General features: G+C 50.3%; 2 protein-coding genes across 2 annotated transcripts in view; both read right to left on the bottom strand.

Moving 5' to 3' along the window:
• The window catches only part of LOC119970919 (cytosolic carboxypeptidase 2-like), a 31637-nt gene extending 28273 nt beyond the window's left edge, over positions 1-3364 (bottom strand). The window contains exon 1 of the mRNA XM_038806028.1: positions 3173-3364. Within this exon, the coding sequence (XP_038661956.1) occupies positions 3173-3364 (192 nt within the window). The remainder of the gene's footprint in view (positions 1-3172) is intronic.
• A 184-nt stretch (positions 3365-3548) lies between these two features.
• Positions 3549-27321, bottom strand: part of LOC119970918 (cytosolic carboxypeptidase 2-like) — a 31648-nt gene continuing 7875 nt past the window's right edge. The window contains exons 2-5 of the mRNA XM_038806027.1: positions 16552-16695; positions 15527-15712; positions 9314-9421; positions 3549-3691 (exon numbers count right to left, since the gene is read on the bottom strand). Of these exons, the coding sequence (XP_038661955.1) occupies positions 3549-3691; positions 9314-9421; positions 15527-15712; positions 16552-16669 (555 nt within the window). The 5' untranslated portion in view covers positions 16670-16695. The remainder of the gene's footprint in view (positions 3692-9313; positions 9422-15526; positions 15713-16551; positions 16696-27321) is intronic.

The raw sequence follows: 27321 nt of genomic DNA, 5'->3' as shown, positions 1-27321 counted from the left end.
CGACTCCGGGAGCACAGACAGCTTCATACACCCAGATACGGTAAGGCGCGCTCCTCCCATCCCAATTTACCCATGACCCAGAAAGTCTCCCTGGTTTCCGGATCACATTCAGTAGCAATCCAGGGGTACTGTGTCACGACCCTTACTGTTCAAGGGTAGAGTACACTAACTTTAAGCTCAACATCCTTCCCCATCTCTGCGCTGCCCTATTACTGGGGCTCGACTTCCAATGCCACCTCCAAAACCTTACTTTAAAGTTCGGTGGACCCCTGCCCCCCCCATCAGTAGCCTCGCGACACTTAAGGTCGCCCCACCCTCGCTCTTCGCTAACCTCACCCCGGACTGTAAGCCCGTCACTACTAGGAGCAGACGATATAGTGCCCGGACAGGGCCTTTATCAGGTCGGAGGCTAGTACCAGCCCCTGGAGAGCCCAAGTGGTGGTCATCAAGACTGGGGAGAAGCACCGGATGGTCACCGACTACAGTCAGACCATCAACCGGTACACGCAGCTCGATGCCCCGCATATCTGACATGGTCAACCGATTGCGCAGTATCGAGGCTTCTCCACAGTTGACTTGAAGTCCGCGTACCACCAGCTCCCTATCCGCCCGGAGGACCGCCAATACACTGCCTTCGAGGCAGATGGCTGCCTCTACCACTTCCTCAGAGTTCCCTTCGGCGTCACCAATGGGGTCTCAGTCTTCCAATGAGAAATGGACCGAATGGTTGACCAGTACGGGCTGCGGGCCACTTTCCCGTACTTGGATAATGTCACCATCTGCGGCCATGACCAGCAGGACCATGATGAAAACCTCCGGCACTTCCTCCACACCACTAAACTCCTGAACCTCACCGACAATAAGGAAAAATGCGTTTTCTGCACAACCCGCCTAGCCATCGTCGGCTACGTTGTGGAAAACGGAGTCCTAGGGCCCACTCATGGAACTCCCCTCCCCCACAGCCCCAAGGCCCTGAAGCGATGCCTGGGGTTTTTCTCCGACTATGCCAGTGGGTCCCTAACTATGCGGACAAGGCCCGTCCGCTTATTAAATCCACCATTTTTCCCTTGATGGCTGAGGCTTGCCTGGCCTTCAACTGCATCAAGGCAGATATTGCCAAAGCCGCGATGCACGCTGTGGACTAGTCCATTCCGTTCCAGGTAGAGAGCAATGCGTTGGACTTTGCTCTGGCTGCTACCCTCAACCAGGCAGGCAGGCCCGTGGCCTTCTTCTCCCGTACCCTCCAGGCCTCCGAAATTCGACACTCCTCCGTCGAAAAGGAAGCCTAAGCCATTGTAGAAGCTGTGCGACATTGGAGGCATCACCTGGCCGGAGGCGATTCACTCTCCTCACTGACCAACGATCGGTTGCCTTCATGTTTAACAATACACAGTGGGGCGAAATCAAGAACGACAAGATTCTGAGGTGCAGGATCGAGCTCTCCACCTACAACTACGAGATCTTGTACGACCGCCCAATCCTGCCAGCCACCCAGTGTATTAACCGCGACTTTGGGCCCCTCCACAATGACCTCTGTCACCCGTAGGTCACCCCCGTTTTTTTTTCATTTTGTCAAGCCTCGCAACCCGCCTTACTCCACCGAGGAGGTCAGAACCATGACCAGGGACTGCCAGGTCTGTGCGGAGTGCAAACCATATTTCTATCGCCAGACAGAGCGCACCTGGTAAAGGCTTCCCGCCACTTTGAGCACCTCAGCATCAACTTCATAGGGCCCCTCCCCTCCACTGACCGTAACGTGTACTCCTCAGGATGTTGACAAATACTCAAGATTCCCCTTTGCCATCCAAGCCCTGACATGACCTCTGCCACCGTCATCAGGTCCTGCACAGTCTTTTCACCTTGTTCGGGTTCCCCACCTATATCCATAGCGACTGGGGTTCCTCCTTCATGAGCGACGAGTTGCATCAGTTCCTGCTTAGCAAGGGTATCGCCTCCAGCAGGACGACCAGCTACAGCCCCCAGGGTAACGGGCAGGTGGAGCGGGAGAACGCAACGGTCCGGAAGGCCGTCCTTCTGGCCCTACTGTCTTCAAGTCTCCCAGTCTCCCGCTGGCAGGAGGTCCTCCCCGATGCGCCCCACTCCATCCGGTCGCCCCCGTGTACCGCCACCAACTACCCAGCTACTTCAAGGTCTGGCACCCGCAGGACCACCGGCGACCATCACCACCACCCCCGCCCACACACCGCGCGCCCCCCCCCCCCCCCCCCCCCCCCCCCCCCCCCCCCCCCACCGACTCAAAGACTGGGTGAAGAAGAGGACGACACGCTCCCGGACGCGCAGGTCCCGACACCGGTGCCCACACCACAGCCAGGACTGAGGCGATCACGGCGGAAGGTCAAGGCCCCCAACAGACTAGATTTTTAAGACCACTTCACCCCCCGCTGGACTCTTTTTGTAAACAGGGGGTTAATGTAGTAAACCACTGTATTGTATTGTACTGCTGTACTGTTACATGCCTGGGCTTATCACTGCTAGCTCCGAACCACTGTAGTATATAATAGGTGTATTGTGATAAACTGCCACTGTATTATATGTAATATGGTAAACTACTGCTTCCTGCGCCGCCTCCCCTCGGGCCCGGTACAGAGGTGGCTAGTCTCCGCAGCTGCCTCAGTTCGGGATCCGAGACCAGGAGGCTTTCTGTTTAGTTTATTAAAGCCTCAGCTACGTTCACCATTCGTTGTGCGTTCATTGATGGGATATCAAGGGGATCATCCACATACAAAGAAACTCGGTTCTCCAACCGCCCCCCCCCCCTCCCCCCCCGGCCCGTTCAATACCCTTCCACCCCCTCAGACCCAATGCACCATTGCTAAGGGCTCAATTGCCAGGGCAAAGAGCAGCAGGGAGAGCGGACACCCCTGCCTCGCACCCCGATGTGACCCAAAGTACTCCGAACTGACCTTGTTAGTCCAAACACTCGCCTTATACAATAGCCAAACCCAGTCCACAAGTCCTTGCCCAAGCTCAAGCTGACCCAGCACCTTGAATAAATTTAAACTCATCCCGATCGAAAGCTTTCTCCGCATCCATCATCACAACCACGTCCACTTCTCAGCCCACCGAGGGGCATCATAATAACATTCAGCAACCTCCGGACATTCGTCAACAACTGCTGCCCCTTCACAATTCCTGTCTAGTTCTCATCTACTATCCCCGGCTCACAATCCTCTCTCCGCATCGTCAGGACCTTCAGCAACAGTTTTGCATCCACTTTCAACAGCGAAATCAGGCGGTACGACCCACACTGTTTTGGGTCCTTGTCTTTCTTTAAAATGAATGATATTGAGGCCTGAGACAACGTGGGGGGGGGCTCTCCCACGTCCACCGACTTGTTGTACATCTCGACTAACAGGGACCCATTAAGATTTGGGATCCAGTGGGTGGGTCTCTCCCTAAGACTTTGGAACTGTAAGCTGGATCTCTCTCCGAGATTAGCGACTCTGGGCCTCTCTCACAGGGCTCAGTCTTTTAGGCCGACAGCAGATTTGCTTTGTCAACAGCTTGTTCTCAGATATTGTCAAACTTCAGAATTTCTTCCATTTGGATGGTTGGTATTTTATCCAAACACCAAATGGAAGCCACTCAGAAATCTGCCAGCTGGCAGTGTTTGGTTTCGATGTCCAGCAAGGAATCTGCCAAACGACTTGTGTCTTCTCCAAACCAGGATCTTAATTGAATCGCACATGGTAAGATAACAATCTGTTACAGAGCTAGTTATCATGGAGTTTTTTTGTACTCCCCTGGAACTACCCTAGGCACGACTGTCGACTTGTACATCTTCTAACCATCTGCCGATCACTGGATGTGCCTGCACTTATAGCTGAGTGCCTTGTCACATGGCCCCTCTCTGGAGACTGCATGGTGAGTCTGTACTGCCACCTGCTGGTTGGAGGTGCCTGACTCACAGACGGCCAGTAATCAGGCAGGATCACCATCCAAGACAGCCAGGGTTGTGATTGTGGGAAAGTGAGTTCACACTGTCTGTCTACCTGGTTATCGATACAGCCAGTACACTATGAGTTAAAATTGCTTCCAGTTGAACAGGGATACTTGGTGAATGTTTAACCACTATAATTCACACTGTACATTACTGTGTCCCTGTGGGCTCCATCTGTGAGCCGTTGCGCGGTTCTGCCCACAGGGGGAGATGAGGAGCATGTACAGGGCTCTGCCCTTGGCTCCGCCCCCAGCAGGAAGTATAAAGTGCTGCGGTCCTGCGAGTCCGCCTCCAGTTCAGCCCAGTCACAGGCAGGCTCAGTTGTAAGCTGATTAAAGCCACAGTTTACTCCAACTCGTGTCTCTGGTTGAATTGATGGTCGCATCAATTTAATCGGCTTAAAGAACCACTATAGAATCAGCCCTCAAACTTGACCAAGTGGAACTCAATCCACAGGCCGCAGAAGCAAAGGAGATTTTTTTTCATTGACTTTAGTGCTTCAAGGCCTACCTGGCTGTGTCGACTACCTCCTCTGTTACAGAAGAACAGAAACTCAGTCTTCTACATGCACGGGTGAGCCATCGTACTTCTACTCAACTTAATGAAGCTGACTCTTACACCGAGGCCCTCACGATGCTCGACCGCCTGTACGTGCAGCCCGTGAACGAAGTTGACGCGCGACACATCTTCACAACTCGTCGCCAGTGCCCTGGGGAGTCGCTAGAAGACTATCTGCGCGACCTCAAAGCCCTAGCACGCGACTGTAACTTCCAAGCCGTGACAGCCTCTCAGCACATGGAACTCGCCGTCCGAGACGTGTACGTTGCGGGGGTCCGATCAAATTATGTGCGGCAGCGTCTTATTGAGAAAGGGGCCCAGGACCTGGAGGACACAGTAAAACTGGCGACCTTGTTAGAGGTTGCTTTCCAAAGCCTAACTGCGTTTCCGGCCGTTCATGCGACCCCATCGTGGACCCCCCGACCAAAGGCTTCCCCAGGCCTGCGCCACGCGGCCACCCTCCCACCACGGAGGGCTATCGTGCCATTTTTGCTGCCAGCCCCAACACCTGACAGCAATGCACGGCCCGCAACGTTACCTGCAACAGCTGCGGGCGAAAAGGACACTTCGCTAATGTCTGCCTGGCCAAATCCAAAAACTCGAACCCCAACTCGAACACTCGCTCCTCCAACTCTCAGGCTTGCAGACCCCGTAACGTGGCAGCCTGTCTGCCGACTCCGCCTCCACACAACATGTGCGATTCACGGGGGCCGCCATCTTGGCCATCCTCCCCCCCCGCGGCCAGCCACGTGCGGTCTGTGGAGGCCACCATCTTGGGTGCCATCTTCCTCGACGTCTGCCACGTACGATCCTTGGCGGTGGCCATCTTGGATGTCATCTTCCTCGCAGCCCGCCACGTGCAATCAACGGGGGCCGCCATCTTGGCCATCACCCGCTACCCAACTCGAACATTCATTGCGGGGCCACTCCAGCATCGCCAACGCCGCCGTCTACCCTCAACTCAGCGCCGTCACCTTGGACCAGTCGCGGCCCAAGCACCTCAACAGCTCCATGATGGCCGTCCGGCTCAACGGCCACGAGACACCGTGCCTCTTCGACTCTGGGAGCACCGAGAGCTTTGCTCACCCGGACCTGGTAAGGCGCTGTTTGCTCCCGGTATTCCCAACGCGGCAAACAATCTCTCTCGCCTCGGGGTCGCACTCAGTCCAAATACAAGGGCGCACCTCAGTGACTCTAACGATACAGGGCGCCAATTATACAAATTTCAAATTGTACGTGCTCCCAGACCTCTGCGCCCCACTCCTCCTAGGACTGGATTTCCAGTGTAACCTCAGGAGCCTCACACAGCTTCGGCGGGACCCTGCCCCCACTCACTATATGCAGCCTAGCAACCCTGAAAGTCGACCCCCCTCACTCTTCGCTAACCTCACCGCCAACTGCAAGCCAGTGGCCACTCGCAGCAGGAGGGAGAGTCTGCAGGACAGGGTGTTCATTAGATCTGAAGTCCGGCACCTATTGCGTGAAGGAGTCATAGAGGCCAGTAACAGCCCCTGGAGAGCTCAGGTGGTGGTTGTCAAATCCAGGGAAAAGTTCCGGATGGTGGTTGATTACAGCCAGACCATTAACCGGTTCGCGCACCTCGATGTGTACCCCCTCCCCCGGATTGCGGACATGGCAAACCAGATCGCACAGTACCGCGTGTTCTCCACGGTGGATCTGAAGTCCGCATACCATCAGCTCCCAATCCGCCCGGAGGACCGCCACTACACGGCGTTCAAGGCAGATGGCCGCCTCTTCCATTTCCTCCGGGTCCCCTTTAGCGTCAGAAACGGGGTTTCAGTGTTCCAAAGAGCAATGGACCGAATGGTGGACCAGTACAGGCTGCGGGCCACATTCCCGTACTTAGATAATGTCACCATCTGCGGCCATGATCAGCAGGACCACGACGCCAATCTCCACCGATTTCTCCAAACCGCCTAAAAGCTCAACCTCACCTATAATAAGGAGAAATGCGTTTTCCGCACCACCAGGTGCCATCCTCAGCTACGTCGTGGAAAACGGGGTCCTAGGGCCCGACCCTGACCCGCCCCCTCTTACAACTCCCTCTCCCTCACGGTCCCAAGGCCCTCAAGAGGTGCCTCGGACTTTTTTCGTACTACGCCCAGTGGGTCCCCAATATGCGGACAAAGCCCACCCACTATTTAAGGCCACCCTCTTCCCACTGTCAGCCAAGGCTCGCCAGTCCTTCGATTGTATTAAGGCGGACATCGCTAAGGCTGCCATGAGTGCAATAGACGAGTCTGTCCCGTTCCAAGTGGGAGCAACGCCTCAGAGGTCGCTCTTGCTGCCACTCTGAACCAGGCAGGCAGGCCAGTAGCGTTCTTTTCCCGAACCCTCTCCTCTTCCGAACTTCGACACCCCTCAGTTGAAAAAGAAGCCCAAACCATTGCCGAAGCCGTGCAGCAATGGAGGCACTACCTCGCAGGTAGGAGGTTTACCCTCATCACCGACCAAAGATCGGTTGCCTTCATGTTTGACAATTCGCAGCGGGGCAAGTTGAAAAATGACAAGATCTTGAGGTTGAGGATCGAACTGTCCACCTACAATTACGATATCGTATATCGTCCTGGGAAGCTCAATGAGCCCCCAGATGCCCTGTACATGCACCCGCACACAAGACAACCGTCTTCAGGTGATCCACAATGACCTCTGCCACCCGGGGGTCACCCGGCTCGCCCACTACATCAAGGCCCGCAACCTGCTCTTCTCCACTGAGGAGGTTAAAGCCGTCACCAGGAATTGCTCGATCTGCGCCGAGTGTAAACCGCACTTCTATAGACCAGACAAGGCCCATCTGGTAAAGGCATCCCGGCCCTTTGAACGCCTGAGCATCGATTTCAAAGGGCCCCTTCCTTCAACTAATCGCAACATTTATTTCTTCAATGTCATAGATGAAGTCTCCCGTTTCCCGTTGGCCATCCCATCCTGATATGACCTCCTATACAGTTATCAGAGCCCTGCACAGTGTCTTCACCCTGTTTGGTTTCCCCAACTATGTCCACAGCGACAGGGGTTCGTCCTTCATGAGCGACGAGCTGCGTCAGTACCTGCTCGACAAGGGCATCGCCTCGAGCAGGACTACCAGTTATAACCCCAGGGGGAACGGGCAGGTGGAGAGGGAGAACGCGACGGTCTGGAAGACCGTCCTGCTGACCCTCCTGTCCAGGAATCTCCCGACATCCCATTGGCAGGAGGTCCTCCCCGATGCGCTCCATGCTATTAGGTCCCTCCTTTGTACGGCCACGAATCAGACTCCTCATGATCGCCTATTTGCCTTCCCTAGGGGAACTACTATTGGGGTCTCGCTTCCGCCCTAGTTGAGGACACTGGGCCCTGTCCTCCTCCGAAAACACGTTCGGACACATAAGACTGACCCCCTGGTAGAGAGGGTCCAACTCCTGCACTCGAACCCCCACTACGCATTTGTTGAACACCCCGATGGCCGACAGGACACCATTTCTCTCCGGGACCTGGCACCCGCAGGCTCTACTACCACTACCACCGATATACCCCCACACTACACCCCACCCGACTTCCCATGCCCTGCGCCCCTGCACCTATTTGCTTCCCACGCTCCCTTCCACCCGACACACCGGTTCGCAGGTACGAAGCTCAGGAAGAACCATGCCCGGAATCCACCCCCGGATCCGCACCAAACATCCTTCCACAGCCATCCGAAACGCTGCAACACCAGTGCTTCGTCGGTCTCAAGGCACGATATGGGTGCCGGACTGCCTGAACTTGTAGACCCGTCACCCCCGCCGGACTTGATTTTTTAACAGGGGGTGAATGTGGTGAATGCCCAACCACTATAATTCATACTGTACATTACTGCATCCCTGTGGGCTCCATCTGTGAGCCGTTGGGCAGCTCTGCCCACAGGGGGAGATGAGGAGCATGTACAGGGCTCTGCCCTTGGCTCCGCCCCTTCAGGAAGTATAAGTGCTGCGGTCCTGCGAGTCCGCCTCCAGTTCAGCCCAGTCACAGGCAGGCTCAGTTGTAAGCTGATTAAAGCCACAGTTTACTCCAACTCGTCTCTGGTTGAATTGATGGTCGCATCAGTGAAGCAGGTCTAAAACATCAATGAGGAATGAGGGGCACGATGGTACAGTGGTTAGCACTGCTGCCTCACATGCCAGGGACCCCAGTTCAATTCTGGCCTTGGGTCACTGTCTGTGTGGAGTTTGCATTTACTCTGCAAGTCTACTGGGCTTCCTCCGGGTGCTCCGGTTTCCTCCCACAGTCCAAAGATGTGCAAAGATTAGGTGGATTGGTCATGCTAAATTGCCCCTTTGTGTGCAAAGTTGTGCAGGTTAGGTGGAGTTTCAGGGATAGGGTGGGGGAATGGCCCTAGGTAGGGTGCTCTTTCAGAGAGTCAGTGCAGACTCAATGGGCTGAAAGCCGCCTTCTGCACTATAGGGATTCTATTGAAAGCCCGGTCTTAATGGCCTGGTCACCATGTCTACAACAACAAAATGATTGAAAGAGCTTAAGTGGATCGTATAACCGTGGTAACAGAATGATTTGGAGAGGTGGAGATGACCTAAGATGGCTTCCTGTTGTTAGTGTTGATATGAAGTAATTTAATTTAGTGGTAATGTTCAGGAGCTGCAGAGATTAAAGGTGTAATTTGTCTAAAGTTTGGAGCAAGCCACTGTACATAATGTAAATCATGCAATATGATTCAGCAGATTAGTCACGTTGGATTGTGCAACATGAGCTCATTCAGTTTGTCTGTTTACTGTGGTATTTAAACAGTTTAACAGTGCTTACCTCCAGCGATACAGAACACGGTGTTCTTTCCATTCTCTCCTACACAATTTGGCATGTACTCCTGCCCAGTGGGCTGGTATAGCTTCTCTGGGACAGGCGGGGCCCATTCTGCAGGTTACAAAAAACAGCACTCAGGGACAGCCGGGAGCAGAGATTTAAAATAAAGCAACATTCATGGAAACACATCTGTAAAAGGATCCAGATGAGCCTGTGCTTCTTCCACAGGGTTCAGGCCTGCCTCAGTCTGATCCACCTCCAACTTTTTTCATCTCTGTATAGTCAATCCTATCCTTTTTCCTGTTTCCTCCACCAGAACCGACAGGAATATCTACACTTACTATACCATATACTCAGCTCATTCTGGCATAGCTAATCCTCATTCATTCAAAACCCACCCCAACCAATCCCCATTCATTCAAAACCCACCCCAACCAATCCCAATTCATTCAAAACACACCCCAACCAATCCCCATCATCCAAAACCCACCCCAACCAATCCCCATTCATTCAAATCCCACCCCAACCAATCCCCATTCATTCAAAACCCACCCCAACCAATCCCAATTCATTCAAAACACACCCCAACCAATCCCCATCATCCAAAACCCACTCCAGCCAATCCCCATTCATCCAAAACCCACTCCAGCCAATCCCCATTCAGTCAAAATCCATCCCAGCCAATCCCCATTCATTCAAAACCCACTCTAGCGAATCCCTGCCCATCTGAAATGTACTTTAGCCAATCCCCATTAATCCAAAACTCATCACACTGAATCCCCAATCATCTGAACCTCAACCGAGGCAATCCTGATGTATCAAAAACCCACCCCAGCCAATCCCCATTCCTCAGAAACTCACCCCAGCCAATCCCCATTCATCAGAAACTCACCCCAGCCAATCCCCATTCCTCAGAAACTCACCCCAGCCAATCCCCATTCCTTAGAAACTCACCCCAGCCAATCCCCATTCATCAGAAACTCGCCCCAGCCAATCCCCATTCCTCAGAAACTCACCCCAGCCAATCCCTATTCCTCAGAAACTCACCCTAGCCAATCCCCATTCATCAGAAACTCACCCCAGCCAATCCCTATTCCTCAGAAACTCACCCCAGCCAATCCCCATTCAAAACCAGCCCCAGCCAATCCCCATTCAAAACCAGCCCCAGCCAATCCCCATTCAAAACCAGCCCCAGCCAATCCCCATTCAAAACCAGCCCCAGCCAATCACCATTCAAAACCAGCCCCAGCCAATCCCCATTCAAAACCAGCCCCAGCCAATCCCCATTCAAAACCAGCCCCAGCCAATCACCATTCAAAACCAGCCCCAGCCAATCCCCATTCAAAACCAGCCCCAGTCAATCCCCATTCAAAAAATACCCGAGCCAATCCCCATTCATTGAAAACACACCCCAGCCAATCCCCATTCATCCAAACCCACCTCAGCCAATCCCCACTCATTGAAAACACACCCAGCCAATCCTGATTCATCCCAAATCCACTTCAGCCAATCCTGATTCATCCAAACCCCACTCCAGCCAATCCCCATTCATCCAAAACTCACCCCAAACAATTCCCATTCAAAACCCATTCCAGCCAATCTCCATTCATTCATAACCCACCCCAACCAATCTCCCCAAAGCCCACCCCAGCCAATCACCATTCATCCAAAGTCCACCCTAGCCAATCCCCATTCATCCAAAACCCATCCAGCCAAATATTAGCTACACCTGAACCATCTCCTCTTTAAAGACACTCCATCATTATGTTGTAGTTTTGCCTGCCAATTGTTGATTCCAATTTATCTGGGACAAATCCATTATCCTTAAATGTGGTACGTTTACTCTGCATTGCTCCTTGCCCCTTTCCATATCAAACCCAAACCCCAAAACTCTGGGGTGGTCCCGGTGGATTGGAAATTAGCAAACGTGACGCCACTGTTTAAAAAAGGAGGTAGGCAGAAAGCAGGAAATTATAGGCCAGTGAGTTTAACTTCGGTAATAGGGAAGATGCTGGAATCTATCATCAAGGAAGAAATTGCGAGGCATCTGGATAGAAATTGTCCCATTGGGCAGACGCAGCATGGGTTCGTTAAAGGCAGGTCATGCCTAACTAATTTAGTGGAATTTTTTGAGGACATCACCAGTGCAGTAGATAATGGGGAGCCGATGGATGTGGTATATCTGGATTTCCAGAAAGCCTTTGACAAGGTGCCACACAAAAGGTTGCTGCATAAGATAAAGATGCATGGCATTAAGGGTAAAGTAGTAGCATGGATAGAGGATTGGTTAATTAATAGAAAGCAAAGAGTTGGAATAAATGGGTGTTTCTCTGGTTGGCAATCAGTAGCTAGTGGTGTCCCTCAGGGATCCGTGTTGGGCCCACAATTGTTCACAATTTACATTGATGATTTGGAGTTGGGGACCAAGGGCAATGTGTCCAAGTTTGCAGATGACACTAAGATGAGTGGTAAAGCGAAAAGTGCAGAGGATACTGGAAGTCTGCAGAGGGATTTGGATAGGTTAAGTGAATGGGCTCGGGTCTGGCAGATGGAATACAATGTTGACAAATGTGAGGTTATCCATTTTGGTAGGAATAACAGCAAACGGGATTATTATTTAAACGATAAAATATTAAAGCATGCCGCTGTTCAGAGAGACTTGGGTGTGCTAGTGCATGAGTCACAGAAGGTTGGTTTACAAGTGCAACAGGTGATTAAGGCGGCAAATGGAATTTTGTCCTTCATTGCTAGAGGGATGGAGTTTAAGACTAGGGAGGTTATGTTGCAACTGTATAAGGTGTTAGTGCGGCCACACCTGGAGTATTGTGTTCAGTTTTGGTCTCCTTACTTGAGAAAGGACGTACTGGCACTGGAGGGTGTGCAGAGGAGATTCACTAGGTTAATCCCAGAGCTGAAGGGGTTGGATTATGAGGAGAGGTTGAGTAGACTGGGACTGTACTTGTTGGAATTTAGAAGGATGAGGGGGGATCTTATAGAAACATTTAAAATTATGAAGGGAATAGATAGGATAGATGCGGGCAGGTTGTTTCCACTGGCGGGTGACAGCAGAACTAGGGGGCATAGCCTCAAAATAAGGGGAAGTAGATTTAGGACTGAGTTTAGGAGGAACTTCTTCACCCAAAGGGTTGTGAATCTATGGAATTCCTTGCCCAGTGAAGCAGTTGAGGCTCCTTCATTACATGTTTTTAAGGTAAAGATAGATAGTTTTTTGAAGAATAAAGGGATTAAGGGTTATGGTGTTCGGGCCGGAAAGTGGAGCTGAGTCCACAAAAGATCAGCCATGATCTAATTGAATGGCGGAGCAGGCTCGAGGGGCCAGATGGCCTACTCCTGCTCCTAGTTCTTATGTTCTTATGTGATAATATGGTCACTATTTCCTAAAGTTCTCTGATTCACTCAGCTCACTTCATTCCCCGGAATAAGATCCAGCAATGCCTCCTTCCTCAATGGCTGGATGTTGATTCATCAAGACAATTATTTTGAATACACTTTAGAAACTATTTCCTCATTCTGCCCTTCAAACTTATACTATCTCAGTAAACATTAGGACAATTGAAGTCTCTCATTATCATTACTTTATAGTTTCTACGCCTTTCTGTAATTTCCCTGCAAATTAGTCCCTCTATTTATATCCGACCAGTTGCTTTAGAATATACATGCTGGTGTAATGATATTGTTCCTTAACTCTGACCAAATAAATCCTGATCTTGACCCCTCTGGAACATCCTCCCTCTCCAGCACTGTAATATTTTCCTTAATCATTATGACTCGTCTTCCCCCTTTCTTTTCATAGATCGGCGTTAATGCAGAAGGGGGCCATTTGACAGTCATTGAACCTGGGTCCCTGACACTGTGAGAATCATAGAATTTACAGTGCAGAAGGAGGCCATTCGGCCCATCGAGTCTGCACCGGCTCCTGGAAAGAGCACCCTACCCAAGGTTAACAGCTCCACCCTATCCCCATAACCCAGTAACCCCACCTAACACTAAGGGGCAATTTTGGACCCTAAGGGCAATTTATCATGTCCAATCCACCTAATTTGCACATCTTTGGATTGTGGGAGGAAACCGGAGCACCCGGAGGAAACCCATGCACACACGGGGAGGAAGTGCAGACTCCGCACAGACAGTGACCCAAGCCGGAATCGAACCTGGGACCTTGGAGCTGTGAAGCGTTTGTGCTATCCACAATGCTACCGTGCTGCCCTCAAGGCAGTAGTGTTGACCACTGTGCCACCTTATCTTTCCTGAACACCTTGTATCTGGTAATAGTTAACACCCATTCTTGCCCTTTCTTGGATCTCTGCTACCTCCAAGATATCATATTCCATGTAGCTATTTGTCGATGCAGCCCACGGACTGTATTTAGCACACTCTGTGTCTTCATATCCATGTATAAAGATCAAAGAGAACAACGGTCAATACAGCATAGGAACAGGCCCTTCAGCCCTCTGAGCCTATACCGGTCATTATACGGCAAAACTAATTACTCAGCTTATAGCTTCTTATGTTTTATGACGATGCTCTCTGCTTCACCTTTATATATTGCCTCCTGGTTCCCACACCCACAAAATCCATAGAATCCCTTCAGTGCCATTTGTACAGTGCCAAGGAGGCCATTTGGCCCATTGAGCCTGCACCAATCCTCCGAAAGAGCACCCTGCCTGGGCCTACACCCCGCCCTATCCCCATAACCCTGCGCATTGCTCATGCTCAATCCACCTAACCTACACATTTCTGGACTGTGGGAAGAAACTCGAGCACCTGGAGGAAACCCACGCAGACATGGGAAGAACTTGCAAACTGCACACAGTCACCCAAGGCCGGAATCAAACCTGGGTCCTTGGTGCTGTGAGGCAGTAGTGTTAAGCACTTCACCACTGTCCTGCCAAGTTAGTTTAAACCTTCCCCGGCAGCACTCACAGTTTTAAAATAATGTTTCACAGGATGTGGGTGTTGCAAATGGTGCTCAATATTGTGCAGTCATCAGCAATCATCCTCACTTCCTTATGATGGAAGGAGGTCATTGATGAAGCAGCTGAAGGTGGTTGGCCGAGGACAGTACCCTGAGGGACTCCGGCAGTGATGTCCTGGAGCTGAGATGGTTGACCAGCAACCACCACAACCATCTTCCTTTGTGTCAGATATGACTCCAACCAGTGGAAGGCTTTCTGCCTGATTATCATTGTCTCCTGTTGCCCTACAGACCCATCCAGTCTGTACAGATCTTTCTCTCCCAGAACTGGTCCCAAGAATCTAACGCCTTCTCTTCTGTGCCAGCCCTCCAGCCAGGTGCTCAACTGCAGAGACAAGCTCAGTCTATTAACCCATCTCCTAGGGAACCAATTACTGACCTGCTCAGTGTCCCTCATGGTATGTTTTGGGGTCTTTTGGTGTACAATAGTTCTGGATAAGATATTGTTCATTTTCCTTAGCCCCATCCAGCTCAACAGCTGAATCCTGACACCTGGATCCCCTCTATGTCTGTAAACGGAATGGGAAAATCCTGTCGGAATTCAATGCTCTCTAGTGTTACACTTCTCTATCCTCCACAGCTCAACTCTCCAAAAATCCCAATTCCATCAAAAACCAACACTATTCCAGTTTTACAAAGCAGCATGTTACACTGCCTATAAATGCAGCCTCAAACACATTCACAGCCCGCCTGCTCACACTGCTGTTGGAGTACAAGCACCTGGCACACACAAGGTTACAACAGGACTGAGTGCCCACACAGTGATGTAAGAGAACACATGACCCACATCCAGGGGTCAGTCTAGTGTTGGATAGAGCTGTGTGCATCAGCAAGCATGGAGAAGGCTCCTAGCCTAAACCCTGTATATATACGTACATAGTTCTGGTTTATAACGGTTAACCTACTTAAGGCTACCAAGACTTCTCCAGGCCGACCAAACTGTGCCCAACACCTGACAACAGTCTTCATGCATGGCCCAAATCCTTACACTACACTCACTCCCATATCTGACAGACCACACTGGACAGGGATGACTGGGAGATTGTGGGATCATGCGTCATGTGTGAAATTCCTCCCTGCCAGACATCGTCTGAGAGCTGGAACACACGGCCAGAAACATCCCAGAGCAAATCAGCTGGTGAGAGAGAAACGGCATTGAGCAGGCTTGGGTTTCACAATGAACTCTCAAATACAATGTGATTCAAATCTCCCGGCCTTACCAATATGGCGGCCGTGCTCCTTGATGACATCGCACTCTATAGGCCATCGTGGAGCTTGCTGTGGACCACAGCTTGCGACAGCGTACAGATTGTGGGGTTCACGGAGGCGAGGAATATGTTTTCCAGCATGATAAGCAAACACAACCTGCCTGGTCCTCAATAACTGATGCTCATTGATAAAGGAATCTGTTCAAAGGAAAAGTGATTTAACCGTCAGCACTGAAATAATTTTAAATATTTCCAATGTTGATACATGCAGACAGAACTCACAATGTCAAACATTAAATTAAGTGTTCAGAGGTTGCCAGTGTGTGCTTACTGTGCACACTTACTGAAACAGGAAATACAGTTCAGAAACATGAACCTGGTTCATACCACACATTCTCAGTACACAGCGTGTCAGTGTAGTAACCCACACCTACATCGTCCCAACACTGCCAAACTCACTAACCCCCCTTACCGACCCCCCCTCCCCCTCACTCCTATCAACACCCCACCTTACTGATATCCCCTCTCCCCCCCCACCGACACACCCTCCCCCTCACCAACACACCCTCACTGATAACCCCCTCCCCCCACCGACATACCCTCCCCCGCACCAACACACCCTCACTGACACACCCTCCCCCGCACCAACACACCCTCACTGACACACCCTCCCCCGCACCAACACACCCTCACTGACACACCCTCCCCCGCACCAACACACCCTCACTGACACACCCTCCCCTGCACCAACACACCCTCACTGACACACCCTCCCCCACACCAACACACCCTCACTGACACATCCTCCCCTTCACCAACACACCCTCACTGATAACCCCCTCCCCCCACTGACACACCCTGCCCTTTACCAACACTCCCCTCACCAACAGCCTCTCCCCCCTCTCCAACATTCTCCCTACCGACACCCCCTTCCCCCTAATCCCTAACGGTACGCCTTCCCCCTCACCGACACCCCTCCCCCCTCCCCCCTCACCAACATGCCCTCCTCCCTCCCCGGCACCCCCTCCCGCACTCACAGGTACACTTCCGGGCCTCTCCGTCTCCCTCAGTTGAGCTGTTGCTGTTATGTTCTGACTTGGCTTCATTTTGGTTTGACTCCAGCTCTCCCTCCAGCTGCCAGCTTTGGAGCTTCATCCGTTGGGAATTGGAAGCAGTGTGAGCTGGGCCCAACACAAAGACATTCTGAGTATAAGCAACACGAAGAACACCACACCAACCACATACCCGTAATGATTCCACGTAGACCATTAATTAAAAACAGAACAAAACATTAAATGGAAATTGAAGAGGATGAGCTGAATGCCAATGTCCCAGTCTCCGGCTACCTTTAAACAGACAAAAATGCAGACCTGTGGCAAACGAATTTCCATGGATAGAAGTGTAAAACCTTCCCAAAGCATTCTTTAAAAAACTTTTCAACTTGGTCCTAGCTTTTTGGTTTTATCTGAACTTTAATGTGCAGTTTTCAGAATGAGCTAGAGCTTGGGAACAGAGTGAGTCTGTCACTTGACGAGGCACACACTTTATCTGTGTGTTGGCTGTGAATGGATTAACCATGGATGTGATTTTCTACAAATTTCTTCATATTTTCAGAGATATACTCCAGAGCCTGCTCTGCATTTCCTTTGCTGGACATTAATTACATAACATAGATATATTGTTTAAAAAACAAACACACACGTTAGTTCAGAGGGTAAATGTCATTCAAGCGAGTACAGTACTGACACTGACTAGCCCACCATCGATCATAGAGTCAGAGATGGGGATTCACGACGACTCAGATACTGAAAACGTTAGTACCTACATGCACCAAGATTTGGACAACATGCAGACTTCACACAATCACAGAATTGTTACAGTGCAGAAGGAGGCCATTTGGCCCATCTAGCCTGCACCATCTCTCTAAATGAGCATCATGACTTTTGCTCATTCAAGGAGCCATTTCCCTGCCTTTTCCCCGTACCCCTGAACATTGTTTCTATTTAAATAAATATCTAATGAGCTCTTGAATACCTCGATTGAACCTGCCTCCACCACACATCCCGGCAGCACATTCCTGACCCAAACCACTCGCTGTGTGATAAAGTTTATTCTCACATCACATTTGCTTCTTTTGTAAATCACTTTAAATCTGTGCCTCTCGTTCTCGATCCTTTTACAAGCAGGGACAGTTTCTCCCCATTTACTCTGTCCAGCCTCCTCATGAATTTGCACATCTCCATCAAATCTCCTCTTAGCCTTCATCTCTCCAAGGAGAACAGTCCCAATCTCTCCAATCTATCCTCAGAACTGAAGTTTCTCGTTCCTGGAACCATTCGTGTAAACCTCTTCCCCACTCTCTCCAGTGTATTCACATCCTTCCTATAGTGTGGAGCCCAGAATTGTGCACAATATTCCAGCTGAGGCCTAACTAGTGTCTTGTATAAGTTTAGTATAACCCCCTGGCTCTTGTGCCTATGCCCCTATTAATAAAGCCCAGAATACTATATACTTTATGAACTGCTCTCTCCACCTGTCCTGCCACCTTCAATAATCTCTGCACATCTACACCCTGCATCTCCTTTAGAATTTTACCTCTTTTATATATTTTTTAAAATTTGTTTTTAAATTTATTTTTTTAATCTCACATCCCATGCTCAGCCATTTCAGAGGGCATTTAAGAGTCAACCACATTGTTGACCAGGTAAGGACGGCAGGTTTCCTTCCCTAAAGATATTAGTGAACCAGATGGATTTTAACGACAATCGACAATGGTTTCATGGTCATCATTAGATTAATTCCAGATTTTTTTTATTGAATTCAATTTTCACCATCTGCACTAATGGGATTTGAACCCGGGCTCCCAAAGCATTGCCCTGGGTCTCTGGGTTACTAGCCCAGTGACAATACCATCACGCTACCACCTCTCACTTTATTTTATATTGTTTCTCCATGTTTTCCTACCAAAATGCAATACTTCCAAATTTTGTAAGAAGTCTTACAACACCAGGTTAAAGTTCAACATGTTTGTTTCAAACACTAGCTTTCGGAGTGCAGCTCCTTCCTCAGATGAATGATTCACCTGAGGAAGGAGCAGTGCTCCGAAAGCTCGTGTTTGAAACAAATCTGTTGGACTTTAACCTGGTGTTGTAAGACTTCTTACTGTGCTCACCCCAGTCCAATGCCAGCATCTCCACATCATGGCTACCATCCAAATTTTGTGTCATCTGCAAACTTTGAAATTGTGCCTGCACACCAAGATTTGGATCATCAATATATATCAGGAAAAGCAAGGGGACTTCTGGTGGCAGCCATGAGCTGATCGGTCCTATACAAGGTGGCTCCTGCTTGGAGGTTTAGGTTTTGGCCCTTTCTACCCGGTTAACGGGAGCTTTGTTGGGAAAAAGTGCAGAATAATTGAAAGATGTTGGTTTCTCCTCCAACGGGGAATGTTGGGGCGGGTTACAATACCCAGCAGAAGTCGAATAAAGCTTCAAATCAAGAGGTAGAAGTCCCTTGTGGCACAGCAACAGAAAGTGTGGCCGAGTTGGGTATGTCGTTGTCGCTTACCCCACTGCCGGTGGGGAGGTTGATGAAGTTCTTCAAGGGAGAATTTAAGAGGCATCAGCAATAGTTGCAAGAGGACTGGTACAAGGCGATGGAGGGAGCGGTAGCCCTTCTTCCCGGGACTCTGGAGCGGGTGGAGCAGCGGTTGGAATTTCTGGGTGCGACGATCCGCGAGGTGGAAAGGGCGGTGTCCGACCACAGTGACCAGATCCAGGAGTTGGAGGTGGAATTGCTGGGAAAGACGTAAAGGTTGTTGAAGATGTGGATGGATGATCAGGAGAGCTGATCCAGGAGGCAGAACCTGAGGATCGTCAGGCTGCTGGAGGGGGTCGAGGGAACAATGTCACAGATTATGTGGCACGGATGGTTGTGAAGCTGGCCGAGGAGTGGGTCTGTGACAAGCCCCCGGAGGTGGATTGGGCCCACCGGCTGCTGCAGCAGAGGCCAAGAGAGGGGGAGCAGCCACAGGCGGCGATCATTAAGATGTACAAATTCCAAGAGAAGGAGCAAATTCTGAGGTGGGCGAAGGTGACATGGGACTGTAGCTAGAAGAGGAATCGGATATGGATCTACCAGGATCTTGGCCAAGTGGAGAGCAGGTTTCAACAGGGCCAAGGTGGTGCTGTTTAAGAACAAGGTCCAGTTTGGGATGTTGTACCCAGCTAAACTGTGGGCTACATTTAAGGGTAAGGAACATTATTTAACAATGCCAGAGGAGGCAAATGACTTTGTCAGGCAGAATGTTTTGGGTAGGACTAATGGTGGGAACTCATGGTTTGATGTGTTTGTAACGTGCATGTTTGGAAGTGTTATTGTTGCACATGTTTTCTGCTGTTATGGTCAATGGGGGGTGGTTCCTAGACCTGAGTTTTCTCCAGATGGAAATTGGGAGAGAGGGGGCTCTGGCAGGAGAGGAGCCTGGGCAGGGACTGTCTGAAAGGCAAACTTTGAGGAGGAGGGGTTGGTGGAAGGGTAGTTTGGGTGGTGTGGGTGGGGTCCAGCTGGGGGCTGCCAAGCCAGCATGGATGCCAATAAACAAAAGCAATGTGGAGGAGGGGGCTGCAGTTAGAACATAGAACATAGAACGATACAGCGCAGTACAGGCCCTTCGGCCCTCGATGTTGCACCGACATGGAAAAAATCTAAAGGCCATCTAACCTACACTATGCCCTTATCATCCATATGCTTATCCAATAAATTTTTAAATGCCCTCAATGTTGGCGTGTTCACTACTGTTGCAGGTAGGGCATTCCACGGCCTCACCACTCTTTGCGTAAAAAACCCACCTCTGACCTCTGTCCTATATCTATTACCCCTCAATTTAAGGCTATGTCCCCTCGTGCTAGCCACCTCCATCCGCGGGAGAAGGCTCTCGCTGTCCACCCTATCTAACCCTCTGATCATTTTGTATGCCTCTATTAAGTCACCTCTTAACCTTCTTCTCTCTAACGAAAACAACCTCAAGTCCATCAGCCTTTCCTCATAAGATTTTCCCTCCATACCAGGCAACATCCTGGTAAATCTCCTCTGCACCCGTTCCAAAGCTTCCACGTCCTTCCTATAATGAGGCGACCAGAACTGTACGCAATACTCCAAATGCGGCCGTACTAGAGTTTTGTACAACTGCAACATGACCTCATGGCTCCGGAACTCAATCCCTCTATCAATAAAGGCCAACACACCATAGGCCTTCTTCACAACCCTATCAACCTGGGTGGCAACTTTCAGGGATCTATGTACATGGACACCGAGATCCCTCTGCTCAGCCACACTACCAAGAATTTTACCATTAGCCAAATATTCCGCATTTCTGTTATTCTTTCCAAAGTGAATCACCTCACACTTCTCCACATTAAACTCCATTTGCCACCTCTCAGCCCAGCTCTGCAGCTTATCTATGTCCCTCTGTAACCTGCAACATCCTTCCGCACTGTCTACAACTCCACCGACTTTAGTGTCGTCTGCAAATTTAGTCACCCATCCTTCTGCGCCCTCCTCTAGGTCATTTATAAAAATGACAAACAGCAACGGCCCCAGAACAGATCCTTGTGGTACGCCACTCGTAACTGAACTCCATTCTGAACATTTTCCATCAACTACCACTCTCTGTCTTCTTTCAACTAGCCAATTTCTGATCCACATCTCTAAATCACCCTCAATCCCCAGCCTCCGTATTTTCTGCAATAGCCGACCGTGGGGAACCTTATCAAACGCTTTACTGAAATCCATATACACCACATCAACTGCTCTACCCTCGTCTACCTGTTCAGTCACCTTCTCAAAGAACTCGATAAGGTTTGTGAGGCATGACCTACCCTTCACAAAACCATGCTGACTGTCCCTAATCATATTATTCCTATCTAGATGATTATAAATCGTATCTTTTATAATCCTCTCCAAGACTTTACCCACCACAGACGTTAGGCTCACCGGCCTATAGTTACCGGGGTTATCTCTACTCCCCTTCTTGAACAAAGGGACCACATTTGCTATCCTCCAGTCCTCTGGCACTATTCCTGTAGCCAATGATGACCTAAAAATCAAAGCCAAAGGCTCAGCAATCTCTTCCCTGGCTTCCCAGAGAATCCTAGGATAAATCCCATCCGGCCCCGGGGACTTATCTATTTTCACCTTGTCCAGAATTGCCAACACTTCTTCCCTACGCACCTCAATGCCATCTATTCTAATAGCCTGGGTCTCAGCATTCTCCTCCACAATATTATCTTTTTCTTGAGTGAAGACTGACGAAAAGTATTCATTTAGTATCTCGCTTATCTCCTCAGCCTCCACACACAACTTCCCACCACTGTCCTTGACTGGCCCTACTCTTACCCTAGTCATTCTTTTATTCCTGACATTCCTGATGTGGTTAAGGAAGGGATGGGTGGGGAAGATGTTCCACTCGGGGTTTGATTCCAAGTTAAGTAGCAAGGGAGAAGCGGCGGGTGTTGGTTGGATGTGAGATTCGAGGGGGAGAGGTGAGCGGGAGAGGGAAGTGAGCTGGTGATGCCTGTGGCTTTGTGGCAGGATAGGTGAGCGTGGAGTGGGTCCGAATGAGAGACAGGACTGGAGGTATTGGGAGCTTCCTATTAGGTTGGGATGGTGGACTTTAATCAAGGGAGGATTTCAGAGGCCCAAATTGAGGATGGTGACGTGGAACGTGCGGGGGCTGAACGGTCCAGTTAAATGATCCCTGGTACTTGCCCATTTGAAAGTGTAAAGGCAGATGTGGGTTTCCTACAGGAGACGCACTTGAGGGCGAAGGACCAGATGTGGTTAAGGAAGGGATGGGTGGGGAAGATGTTCCACTCGGGGTTTGATTCCAAGTCGAGAGGGGTCACAATTTTGTTCAGAAGAAGGTATTTGTGGCAGCCATCGAGGTGTGGGACTTGGGAGGGTGGTATGTGATGGCGAATGGGTCTTGGTGGGGGCGCTGGTTGTCTTAGTTAACAATTATGCGCTCAATTGGGATAATACAGAATTCATTGAGAAGGTGCTGGCAGCTAGACTTAAATCCGCACCAACTGACTATGGCGGGGGGCAATTTCAATTGTGTTTTAGATCCCAGGAAGGATAGGTCGAGCCCCAAGTCATTGTTAGGGGAGAGGGAGAGGTTACAGGTGGTGTTTGATCTGATGGTGACAGGGAAAGTCGTGGGCCAGCTCCATCGCTCAAGGGGAGTGTTCTATGAGTATGGGGAGATGGGGAGAAGGCTAACCGGCTGCTCGCCCATCAGCTGAGGTGACAGATGGTCATGCAGGAGATAGTGCAGGTGAGGGGTTTGGGGGGGGGGGGGGGGGGGGGGAGGGGGCATGGTTGTGAAGAGGATTGGCGGTGACTCTGGAGAAAATTAACGAGGTATTTGAGGCCTTTTACCAGGGGTTGTGTAGGTTGGAGGTGCCATTGACATTGGAGGAGATAATGGAGTCCATTGGGTTGATGCAATCGGGGAAGGCACCAGGGGCCGGATGGCTTTCTGAGAGAATTTTACAAAACAATTTTCGCCAGCATTGGCACCCCACCCCCCCCTCTCCTCCAGATATATATTGATTCACTGCGGGGGGGGGGGGGGGGGGGGGGCGGAGTTGCCAGCCACATCGGCGCAGGCACCCACCCTTTTATTGGTTGAGATTAATATCAGTGATCAAGATGTGGTATTGTGCGCAAGGAGGTAGGCCCCCTCCAGATCGCGGGCGCCCGCTAATCGGTGACCCCTAATCGCGGGCCTAGACGCCGTGGAGGACACCCCGGAGTCAGATCCTCTAGCCTGCCCCCACCAGGATGGCCATCGTGGCCGTGGGTCTGAGCTCCCGCCGGGTGCTATCAGGTTGGAACCATGCTGGTGGGACTCACTGGGACTCGGTGGGAATTCGGCCGGTCGACCGCAGAGAATTACCGCGAGGGCCTCTTTCAACAGCCCCCGACCGGCGCAGCGTCGACTGTCCGGCCGCGATTGGCGCCGATTCTCCGGTCGCCGGAGAATCGCGTCCCGGCGTTGGATCGGTGTGGTGGGAATTTCTCGCTCCACCAGTGATTCTCCGACCCAGCAGGGGCTCTGAGAATCCCAGCCATCATCTCAATAGATGCAGAGAAGACTTTTAGAACATAGAACATAGAACGATACAGCGCAGTACAGGCCCTTCGGCCCTCGATGTTGCACTGACATGGAAAAAAACTAAAGGCCATCTAACCTACACTATGCCCTTATCATCCATATGCTTATCCAATAAACTTTTAAATGCCCTCAATGTTGGCGAGTTCACTACTGTTGCAGGTAGGGCATTCCACGGCCTCACCACTCTTTGCGTAAAAAACCCACCTCTGACCTCTGTCCTATATCTATTACCCCTCAATTTAAGGCTATGTCCCCTCGTGCTAGCCACCCCCATCCGCGGGAGAAGGCTCTCGCTGTCCACCCTATCTAACCCACTGATCATTTTGTATGTCTCTATTAAGTCACCTCTTAACCTTCTTCTCTCTAACGAAAACAACCTCAAGTCCATCAGCCTTTCCTCATAAGATTTTCCCTCCATACCAGGCAACATCCTGGTAAATCTCCTCTGCACCCGTTCCAAAGCTTCCACGTCCTTCCTATAATGAGGCGACCAGAACTGTACGCAATACTCCAAATGCGGCCGTACTAGAGTTTTGTACAACTGCAACATGACCTCATGGCTCCGGAACTCAATCCCTCTACCAATAAAGGCCAACACACCATAGGCCTTCTTCACAACCCTATCAACCTGGGTGGCAACTTTCAGGGATCTATGTACATGGACACCGAGATCCCTCTGCTCATCCACACTACCAAGAATTTTACCATTAGCCAAATATTCCGCATTCCTGTTATTCTTTCCAAAGTGAATCACCTCACACTTCTCCACATTAAACTCCATTTGCCACCTCTCAGCCCAGCTCTGCAGCTTATCTATGTCCCTCTGTAACCTGCAACATCCTTCCGCACTGTCTACAACTCCACCGAATTTAGTGTCGTCTGCAAATTTACTCACCCATCCTTCTGCGCCCTCCTCTAGGTCATTTATAAAAATGACAAACAGCAATGGCCCCAGAACAGACCCTTGTGGTACGCCACTCGTAACTGAACTCCATTCTGAACATTTCCCATCAACTACCACTCTCTGTCTTCTTTCAACTAGCCAATTTCTGATCCACATCTCTAAATCACCCTCAATCCCCAGCCTCCGTATTTTCTGCAATAGCCGACCGTGGGGAACCTTATCAAACGCTTTACTGAAATCCATATACACCACATCAACTGCTCTACCCTCGTCTACCTGTTCAGTCGCCTTCTCAAAGAACTCGATAAGGTTTGTGAGGCATGACCTACCCTTCACAAAACCATGCTGACTATCCCTAATCATATTATTCCTATCTAGATGATTATAAATCGTATCTTTTATAATCCTCTCCAAGACCTTACCCACCACACACGTTAGGCTCACCGGCCTATAGTTACCGGGGTTATCTCTACTCCCCTTCTTGAACAAAGGGACCACATTTGCTATCCTCCAGTCCTCTGGCACTATTCCTTTAGCCAATGATGACCTAAAAATCAAAGCCAAAGGCTCAGCAATCTCTTCCCTGGCTTCCCAGAGAATCCTAGGATGAATCCCATCCGGCCCCGGGGACTTATCTATTTTCACCTTGTCCAGAATTGCCAACACTTCTTCCCTACGCACCTCAATGCCATCTATTCTAATAGCCTGGGTCTCAGCATTCTCCTCCACAATATTATCTTTTTCTTGAGTGAATACTGACGAAAAGTATTCATTTAGTATCTCGCTTATCTCCTCAGCCTCCACACACAACTTCCCACCACTGTCCTTGACTGGCCCTACTCTTACCCTAGTCATTCTTTTATTCCTTACATACCTATAGAAAGCTTTTGGGTTTTCCTTGATCCTACCTGCCAAAGACTTCTCATGTCCCCTCCTTGCTCGTCTCAGCTCTCTCTTTAAATCCTTCCTCGCTTCCTTGTAACTATCAAGCGCCCCAACTGAAACTTCATGCCTCATCTTCACATAGGCCTCCTTCTTCCTCTTGACAAGAGATTCCACTTCTTTGGTAAACCACGGTTCCCTCGCTCGACCCCTTCCTCCCTGCCTGACTGGTACGTACTTATCAAGAACATGCAATAGCTGTTCCTTGAACAAGCTCCACATATCCAGTGTGCCCAACCCTTGCAGCCTACTTCTCCAACCAACACATCCTAAGTCATGTCTAATGGCATCATAATTGCCCTTCCCCCAGCTATAGCTCTTGCCCTGCGGGGTATACTTATCCCTTTCCATCACTAACGTAAAGGTCACCGAATTGTGGTCACTGTTTCCCCTTGACATTCAATGACATTAGCATCAACGTGCTGGGGATTACTGTTGTCCAGGAACATAAGAGCAAGGGCAGCAGTGTGTACCATCCACAAGATGCACTGCAGGAACTCAACAAGGCTCTTTCCAACCCACAACCACTACCATCTAGAAGGACAAGTGCAGCAGATACCTGGGAACCCCACCACCTGGAGGTTCCCTTCCAAGTCACTCACCATCTTATCCGTGAGCAACGCAGTGTGCAATTTCCACAGGGTGGTGGGGTCGGACATGGAAATATATCGCCATTCCTTCACTGTCACTGGGTCAAAATCCTGGCTCAGTCAGACAAGCATCTGAGGGAGGTTGATGAGAAACCTGCAGAATCTGCTTTAGTGGCAACTGATTTTGGAGTGCTGTGTGTCTGACCATAAAAATTCACCTACTTATATATATCACATACTTACTATGAATATTAGAGTATAAAATAGATATTGTAAATGGCTTTATCGTTCCACATTTTGGTGTATCTACAAAGGTATAGTTGGGGTGAAGGAGTACTCTGATTTAACTCATTGTGCTGTTTGTACTGTAATCTTCCCAAACTTTTTTGAGTGTAATATTGTTCATTTCTCTTGTTTAATAAACATTTTATTCTTTTGCTCACAGTTCATCAGTAGACTCCTGTGACTCTGTTCAGTAACTGTGCTCCAGGGTTTCTAAACAAAATAAACAGTTGGGTCACTCAAACCAGCTTTCACTCTGGGAACTGACTTGTCCAATAGTATCAGCTGTGGGCATCGCTGGCTCAACCAGAATTTATAGCCCATCCCGAATTGTCCTCAAGGAGATGGTGGTGAGCTGCCTTCTTGAAATTCTGTAGTCCATGTGGTGTAGGTACACCCACAGTGCTGTTAGGGTGGGAGTTCCAAGACTTTGATCCAATACTTTGATAGCGGGAGTGGATTCAGTGATGGTAATCCCATTGAATGTCAAGGGGAGATGAGCAGCGCAATTCTCCCAAAGGGAGACAAAGTGACGACACCGGAGTGAAAACCGGAGTGTTTCACTCCGGCATCGGAGGCTGCTCCTCGCCCCCTACTCTCCACCCCCAGGGGGCTGGGAGCGGTGCCGCATCAATTACGCGCGCCAGGCCTTGATGCCCGCTTCAAAGCGGCGCCGCGTAAATGATGCGGCCGGTGGCGCTTAAATGACGACACCCGCACATGCGCAGGTTGGCCGGCGCCAACCCGCGCATGCGCGGTTGCCGTCCTCCCCGCGGACGCCCCGCAAGACATGTCGGAGTGATCTTGCGGGGCGGTGGAGGGAAAAGAGTGCGTCTTTTAGAGACGCCGGCCCGACGATCGGTGGGCACCGATCGCAGGCCAGACCCCTCCTGGTGCTCGATCCTCC

Source organism: Scyliorhinus canicula, chromosome 9, assembly GCF_902713615.1.
Source record: "Scyliorhinus canicula chromosome 9, sScyCan1.1, whole genome shotgun sequence".
Taxonomy (NCBI): domain Eukaryota; kingdom Metazoa; phylum Chordata; class Chondrichthyes; order Carcharhiniformes; family Scyliorhinidae; genus Scyliorhinus; species Scyliorhinus canicula.
The sequence above is the reverse complement of the archived record's forward strand: the minus strand, read 5'-3'. Positions and strand labels throughout refer to the sequence as shown.